At 37.6% G+C, this 8,761-nt stretch overlaps 1 protein-coding gene across 2 annotated transcripts in view; it reads left to right on the plus strand.

Moving 5' to 3' along the window:
• RNF128 (ring finger protein 128) overlaps positions 1-8,761 on the plus strand; it is a 98,242-nt gene extending 89,481 nt beyond the window's left edge. For both annotated transcript variants that reach the window (XM_043459086.1, XM_043459085.1), the window contains exon 7: positions 8,587-8,761. In XM_043459086.1, coding sequence (XP_043315021.1) covers positions 8,587-8,711 — 125 coding nt within the window. In that variant the 3' untranslated portion in view covers positions 8,712-8,761. The remainder of the gene's footprint in view (positions 1-8,586) is intronic.

Genomic DNA, 8,761 nt, shown 5'->3' on the forward strand with positions numbered 1-8,761 from the left:
TAACTTACAGAGGCTAAGGACAAGTTTTCAACTTTAGAAGCCATTCTTTACTGCATATCAACCAGAAATTATGATAAAGAAGTTATGGAATGATAAAATATGATTTAATTTCCAAAACTTTTATTTATACACAACTTCTCCAGAACCACCCCCTCCTTTTTTTGCCAGATGGGAAACTGTGTTTAAGAACAGTATGCTGCCACCTGTTATTTGCCATGAAATGAACAAACCTTGGAAACTAAAAGTGGATGTATTAATTTCAAAATAGTAATGCCATACCAGTAGAGAGATTTTAGGGAATTCTGTTACTTTTTTCCTTAGAGAAAACCCCTATACAAATTGTTTTCTCTTTCTTTAACTTCCACCTTTGTCTTTTGGTTTTTGTTGGTTTGATAGTTTTTCCTCAGTCCCCATTTTGAGATGACCTAATTCTGGCCTAAAAATAGGAGGAAAATGAAATGTCAAGATGACTTGTAAAAGTTGCAGCTTCCTATGACATGAACCTTTGTCCTTGGTAGGCTTATCAGTGCCATAGATACCGTTTGTACAGAGGTCACGAGAAATACCATCTTGCAAATGCAAACCTCATATTGTAATCTAATCTTTGAACATTTCATAGAGTGCAAAGTAGTCATAAGAATCTTAATAATCTGTGTGTTATTCTACCTATAATAGATAATCATTGTCTATTAGCCTCAGATGAATTTTTGGTGTGCTAATAGAATTCAGTGAAGATAAAGGAGAGGGTATGGCATAATTCAGTTTAGCAGCATTGGTAGTTCAGTGGTAGAATTCTTGCCTGCTACGCAAGAGGCCTGAGTGTATGGGATAATTCAGTTTATTGCCAGGTCAGTTTAAAAGAAGAAAAAAAGTCCCAACCTACTATTTTGGTGTTCAGCTTTTATGGGGGAGAGTGGAAGGCGGAACAGTTTTTGCAGAGAATTTGAGAAGCAAATAAAATGATGATTCATATTCCTTCTCCTGTATTCTTTATCTACATAAATGGTAGGAACACCAACCCAGGTGCCTCAATCCAGAAACTTAGGGAGAATCGTAGATTCTTCCCTCTCCATTTCCTTTTGATTCAATATAATTTTCCTTTAAACCATCTCCTAATTTCTAACCTTAATTCAACAGTCATAGTTTGAACCACTCTCTTCTCTCTGCCCATTCCTTCCACTCTTCCTCTACCAAGAAATTGGGGAAGCCAAGTCCAACTCCTGTTCCTCCTTTAAAACTTGCTCCCCTTTGAGTTTGGGGGAGAATGGATACATATATATGGATGGCTGAGTCCCTTTGCTGTTCACCTGAAACTATCACAACATTGTTAATCGGCTTTAGCCCAATACAAAATAAAATGTTGGAAAGAAAACTTGCTCCCCTGAGAAGCCTATCTTTAGTTACATGTGTGGCCCTACTGTCTACTTCCACAGAACTTCTATCATTGCACTTATTGCATTGAATTGTATTAAAACCTTAAAAAGTCCGTTTGGGTAGGGACAGTGTCTTATTGTTCACTATTGTATACCCAGCACCTAGCACAAGCTGCCTCACAGCAAATACTCAAATAAGTGTTGAGTGAGTGATCACACAGAATAGATTTTCCCACTCACACAACTAGAGAAAAGCCTGCACAGCAAATAAGACCCAGCACAGCAAAAAATAAATAAATAAGTAAAATAAAAAGAATAATAGTTTAACCCACATAAATGGTGTTTGTTTGCCTTAATAAGAATAAAGTAATATGCTTCCTGTAACTATAATATAAATTAGACAGAGATGTTTAAGCTGTGTGGAGTAGATTTGTTTCAACATTAGGAAACCAGAAGTTTTATTAAAAATAGCCCTGATTTAAAATCATGTATTTTAAGATAAGCTTCTGATATCTAAGGGAAATATTTCTTTGTATTTTAGTTGTGATTTTTTATTTTACAGTTCTACTGTGGCGCCCAGTCATCATTATTATGCTGAGCTTGTGGGATATTCTAATTTATATCTAATAGTTTGTAGAAAAGTTACACATACAGAAATATTCATCTTTACCCTGCCTTTTCTTCACTTTTAGAAACCATATGCTATTTCTAAAGTCAGTAACAGATACCAAAAACCAAACCAGTCTAAGAATACCCGTTATAAAGTCAACAACCTATGTTACTTCCTCATATGATTGGATTTTGCTCAGACACTGAATGTTTGAGGCATGCCAAATTTACAACCATCACAAGTGTGAGCACCCAAATAAATGGATATATAGAATTGGTATGGCCTTGGGATAAAATCCTCCCATTCAGAGAGTCAGAGCAAAAATAAAAGCTAAGAAATTTAAGCTTAGTTTCCTAATACTTCATTATGCTCTTCAAACAAATCAAATATTAAATTGACTTAAACCAACATCTTTGAAGGTGAATGTGTTAGTGTGACTTTTGTGACTACTTAAAATGTAACCATGGATAGAAGTGGCACACTTGCCATCCCTTTTATATATTGATATTTGGGGTTTCATAATTTAAGGGTTACTTTTCCTTCTTGGCTACTTCTCCTATAGTTTAGAGATACTGCTAATAGATAAATTGGTGCCTCAGTCATATGTCTTAAATTAAGAGAATATACTTTGCTTTGAGGGGGAAGGAGACAGCAACCCACTCCAGTATTCTTGCCTGGAGAGTTCCATGGATGGAGGAGCCTGGCAGGCTACAGTTCGTGGGATCTCAAGAGTCGGACATGACTGAGTGACTAAACCACCACCACCACCACCACTTTGAGATCAGACTACAACCGTGAATTTTTTAATTGGTTTTGCAAAAACATTAGAGCAGCAAAATTTAACATTAATGGTAAAGTAGATTTGTCAATTGGAGGACGAAATGGCAACCCATTCCAGTATTCAAGCCTGGAAAATCCCGTGGACAGGGAAGCCTGGCGGGCGACGGTCCACAGAGTTGCAAAGAGTCAGACTCAACTGAGCGCATACATACTCACACACAATTATATATTAATTGTTTTGGCATCTTTCCTATTAACCACTGATTATTATGGTGATAGTTGGTTTAAATAGCTTTGAAAACATACAGTTGGTTAGTTCGTGCCTGTGTGTTCCATCATTGTGCTGAGTTTTATTAGAACACTGGTTTTCAAACTTAAGCTTACCTTGAGTCACCTAGAGGGCTTGTTTAAACAGAGGGGAGGGCCTTCCCTGGTTCAGTCGCTAAGAATCTGCCTTGCAACGCAGAGGACACAGGTTCAATCCCTGGTCGAGGAAGATCCCAGATTCCGCGGGCCAACTAAGCCCCTGCGCCACAACTTGAAGCCAGTGCTCTAGAGCCCATGCTCTGCAAAGACAAGCCACAGCAACAAGAAACCCATGCATTCGCAATTAGAGAGTAGCCCCACTTGCTGCAACTAGAGAAAGCTCATGCACAGCAACAAAAACCCAAAATAAAATAAATGAATAAAAATTTATTTAATAAAAAAACAAGCAGAGTGGCAACCACTAGTTTCTGACTCAATAGGTCTGAGATGGGCCCTGAGAATTTTCATTTCTAAGAAGTTTCCAGGTGATAATGATACTGCTTGTCCAGGGACCACACTTTGAGAACCACAGAATAGGGCCCCTAGTTCTTAATCCTTGCTGCACATTGGACTCACCCAGAAGAACTTTAACCATTACTGATACCTGGACTCTACCCCAGAATAGTTCAATCAGAATCCATGAGATGTGGGCCCAAGCACAGGTTTGTTTGTTTTTTTAATAATTTCAGCCTGACTGATAAAACATTTCAAAAATAGTAAGAAGAATGCCCATCACCGAACTTCTCCAAGTGTTAACATCGTATATAACCATATACAATTATCAAAATCAGGAAATTATATGACAAAATGTTAGTAACTAAACTGAACTTACTCAAATTTCACCAGTTGACCCATTAATGTCCTTTTTCTGTCCTAGGATCCCACATTGTATTTCCTCTTCTCTCATTCCCCCCAGTTTTATTGAAATATACTTGACATATAACCAGAGAAAGATTAGTTACCAAATCTATCATCTCAAATAATTACAAATTGTGTGTGTGTGTGTGTGTGTGTGTTGAGAACATTTAAGATCTACGCTTAGCAACTTTCAAGTATTTACTACAGTATTGTTAACTGTAGTCACCACGCTATATATTAAATTCCCAAGAACTTATTCATCTTATAACTGGACACGTGTACCCTTTGATGGACATTTCCCCATTCCCCCCTGCTTCTAGCCTCTTGTAACCACCATTCTCTGTTTCTATGAATTCGACTTTTTTAAAAAAGATTCCGCATATAAGTATTATCATACAGTGTTTGTCTTTCTCTGTGTGGCTTATTTCACTTAGCACAGTGTCCTCAAGATCTATCCATGTTGTTGCAAATGGCAGTATTTCCTTCTTTCTCATGGTTGAGTAATATTCCTCTGTGTGTGTGTGTGTGTGTGTGTGTGTGTGTGTACATATATATGTATCTCACATTTTCTTTATCTGTTGATCAGTCCATAGAAACAGGTTATTTCTATGGCTATTGTGTATAATGCTGCAGTGAACATGGAGGTGCAGCTGTCTCTTCAAGATAATGATTTCATTTCCTTTGGGTATATACCCAGAAGTTGGATTGCTGGATGATATGATAGTTCTATTTTTAGTTTTTTGAGAACCTCCATACATGTTTCCCATAGTGCTGTACCAATATACATTCCCACCAACTGTGTACCAGAGTTCTCTTTTCTTCACATCCTTGCCAACACTCATCTGTTATAATTTTGATAATAGCTATTCTAACAAGTGTGAGGCAATATTTCATTGTGGTTTTCATTTGCATTTCCCTGATGATTAGTGATGAACATATTTTCATGTACCTGTTGGCCATTTGTATACACATATCTTCTTTGGGGTGCTTCCCAGATGGGTCAGCAGTACATATTCTGCCTGCCAGTGCAGGAGCCACAGGAGATGCAGGTTCAATCCTTGGGTCGGGAAGATCCCCTGGAGGAGGAAATGGCATCCCACTCCAGTGTTCTTGTCTGGAAAATCCCATGGACAGAGGAGCCTGATGGACTACAGTCCATGGGGGCAAAGAGTTGGAGATGACTGAGCAACTGAGCATGCACACACGTTTTCTTTGGGAAAATATCTTTCCCCCCCCAAATTTCAATTCTGCCCAGTTTTAAATCAGATTATTTACTTTTCTGCTATTGAATTGTATGAGTTCCTTATATATTTTGGATATTAACTCCTTACCTGATATGTGGTTTGCAAATATTTTCTCCCATTTTGTAGCTTGCCTTTTCATTCTTTTGACTATTTCTTTTGCTGAGCAGAAGCTTTTTGGTTTGATATAGTCCCATTTGTTGATTTTGGCATTTTAAATCCTTAATCTATTTAGAGTTCATTTTTTCAGTTGTGTAAGATAGGGGTCCGGTTTCATTCTGTTGCATATTTATCCAGCTTACCCAACACCATTTATTGCAGACTGTCTTTTCCCCACTGGATGTTTTTGGTTCCCTTGTCAAATATTAGTTCATCTCACACATGCGAGGCATACGAGATCTTAGCTCCCTGACCAGGGATCCAACCCATACCCCTTGCATTGGAAGCTTGGAATCTTAACCACTGGACCACCAGGGAAGTCCCTATATATGTCCTTTATGTTTGGATATGTTCTTTCTATACCCAGTCTGCTGAAAAGTCCACATTACATTTAACTGTCAAGTCCTTTTAGTCTTAATATGTGACTGTTTCTTAGTCTTCGTTTTTCTTGACTTTGATATCTCTGAAGGCCACCAGTTAGTTACTTTGAAGAATATCCTTCAATTTGGAATTGTCTGCTGTTTCCCAATGATTAAATTCATTGTCCATTGTCTATTTCTGGCAAGAAAACCACTTATCTTATCTTGTCTGCCTGATACCATATAATGAGGCACATCATGCCCATGTCTTATTATCAATGTTTTTAACTTTGTTCACTTGGTTAAGGTGGTATCTGCCAAGCCTCTTCTTTTAAAGTTATTATTTTTTCCTTTAATTATTGTATTCTAGAGAGACACTTGGAAACTATGCAAATGTCCTGTTTCTCATCATAATTTTTACCTACTAATTTTAGCAATCATTGATAGTTCTTGCTTACAATAATTATTACTGAAGTGTGTGCCAAATGGTGATTTTCTATTTCCATCCTTCTTTCTACATGAATTAAGCTTCTAATTTAAAGAAGAGCTATCATTTCTCCACTTATTTATTCAACTGTTTATAATAATATGGACTCACAGATATTTCTTTTTCTCCATAATATTATTCTCATGATTTATTCACACTTAGATTGTCCTAGATTTGGTCGTTGGGAACTCCCTCAAGTTGGTTGATTTTCTTTCAAAATACGCCCCCCCCTTTTTTTTGAGCACTTCCTTACTTTCTGTTATCACAAGATGTTCTAGGCCAAGGATTGGCAAACTTTGTCTGTAAATGGCCAGATAGTAGGCTTTGAAGACTTTAGGTCTTTGTTGCTTTGGGGACTGGGACAGTGTTGTTTTATCTTCCAACCTCTTAAAAGTGTCAAAATCACTCTTAGCTATGGATTTGGCTTGCGAGCTGTAGTTTGCTGACCCCTAGGCTAGAATCTAGGTTAATCTGCTCTCTTGCCCTAACCCTAGAATCAGTTATTTCTTCAGGGAGTGGGGGCTTTTATTGGAGAATAGCACCTCAGAATCAAGATCGGGCATTAGGTACGCTCATTGCTTTTGGAGTGTCATTGCTATTAGCCCTTTCAAGGAACAAAGCGAGGAAATATGTGTATGTACTCACACAAATATACGCACATCTACATTCACCTATCTGAAGAACAGCTAGTTCATACTGATGTATGATTCTAATCCAACACCAGAGAGTTTATTCTAGCCTTCCTCTTTCCTTACTTTTAACTCCATTCTTGGACATTGAGAAACCCAGCTGTTATTATCCTCAATATATTTACTTATTTGTTCAGTCTTAAAGAACATGTAAGTTGCAACATTGCTAACGTACCCTTGTGAAAAACAATTTCACTAGCCAGTGTAGTTCTTTGGTTTTAACCTTATAGGATATAGTCAAAACATAATTTTCCAAAATTATTTAGGTTAGTTCTTTTCTTTCCCACTCTCTTCAGAATGATTATATATATTTCATCTGTAAAGTAATTATATTCACTTGTTACTACTTGTATTCCATTTTGGGAACTCCCTCCACAACTTCCTGGTTGATTAACTTTAGTCCTTCTGTCTACCTATCTTAATCTATCAGTTGGTAAAGAATCTGCCTGCAATGAAGGAGACACAGGAGATGTGGGTTCAATCCCTGAGTTGGAAAGATCCCCTGGAGAAGGAAATGACAACCAGTATTCTTGCCTGGGAAATCCCATAGACAGAGGAGCCTGGCAGGCTACAGTCCATGGGGTCACAAAGAGTTGGACTTGAGCATGCACTGTGAGCATGCACACAGATCTATCTTATCAATTTATCGATAAGATATATGTATACGAAAAAGCATACATAATTTTTTAAAGTGCCCAGATGATTCAAACATGAAGTTGATTTTAAGAGCTATTATATTTAGAATAGAGAAGAGACAGAAAACATAACTGTTGCTCTTAAGGATGCTATAATGTAGGTAAAAATAAACACACATATGAATCAACAAAATAGTAATTGTAAATTAATATAATGCCATAAATGCTTTAGGGCTTCCCTGGGTACAGTGGTAAAGAGCCCGCCTGCCAATGCAGGAGATACCAGAGACAAGGGTTAGATTCCTGGGTTGGGAAGATCCCTTGGAGGAGGAAATAGCAACCCACTCCAGTATTCTTGCCTGGGAAATCCCATAGACAGAGGAGCCTGGCAGGCTACAATCCATAGGGTCACAAAGAGTCAGGCATGACTGAAGCGACTGAGCACACACATATAAGTGCTTTATGTAAGGCAGCAAAATCATATTAAAGAAACAGGGAATTAGTATGATAATCAGAGTGTGATTGAATTAGATAAGAAAGGTTTCTTAGACGTGTGTTGAATTTTGTCTTAAAGAACAGAGGGGTGAAAGCATCCTAAAATTGCCATTTAAAAAATTAATGTATTTAATTGGAGATTAATTACTTTACAATATTGTGGTGGGTTTTGCTATACATTGACATAATCAGCCACAGGTATACATGTGTCCCTCATCCTGAAGTCCCCTCCCGCCTCCCTTCCCATCCCATCCCTCTCGGTTGTCCTGGTGCACTGGTTCTGAGTGCCATGTTTCCTGCATTGAACTTGGACTGGTCATCTATTTCACATATGGTAATATACATGTTTCAATGCTATTCTCTCAAATCATTCACTTTCGCCTTCTCCCACAGGGTCGAAAAGTCCATTCTTTATATCTGTGTCTCTTTTGCTGTCTCGCATATAGGGTCATTGTTACCATCTTTCTAAATTCCTTATATATGCATTAATATACTGTATTGGTGTTTTTCTTTCTGACTTACTTCACTATGTATAATAGGCTCCAGTTTCATCCACCTCATTAGAACTGATTCAAATGCCATTTTTTTTTAAAGATGAAAATCTACAGTTGGTAAACCATGAAGCAAACTCCATGGCAGTGGATGTTGTTCCTCACGTTGACAACCCAACCTTTGAAGAAGATGATCAGGAGACCACTGTTCGAGAAATTAAGTCATAAAATCTGTGTCAATAGAAAACTTAAACCTTTAGTAATAACAGAACTGCCAA

Source organism: Cervus canadensis, chromosome X (assembly GCF_019320065.1).
Source record: "Cervus canadensis isolate Bull #8, Minnesota chromosome X, ASM1932006v1, whole genome shotgun sequence".
Taxonomy (NCBI): Eukaryota; Metazoa; Chordata; class Mammalia; order Artiodactyla; family Cervidae; genus Cervus; species Cervus canadensis.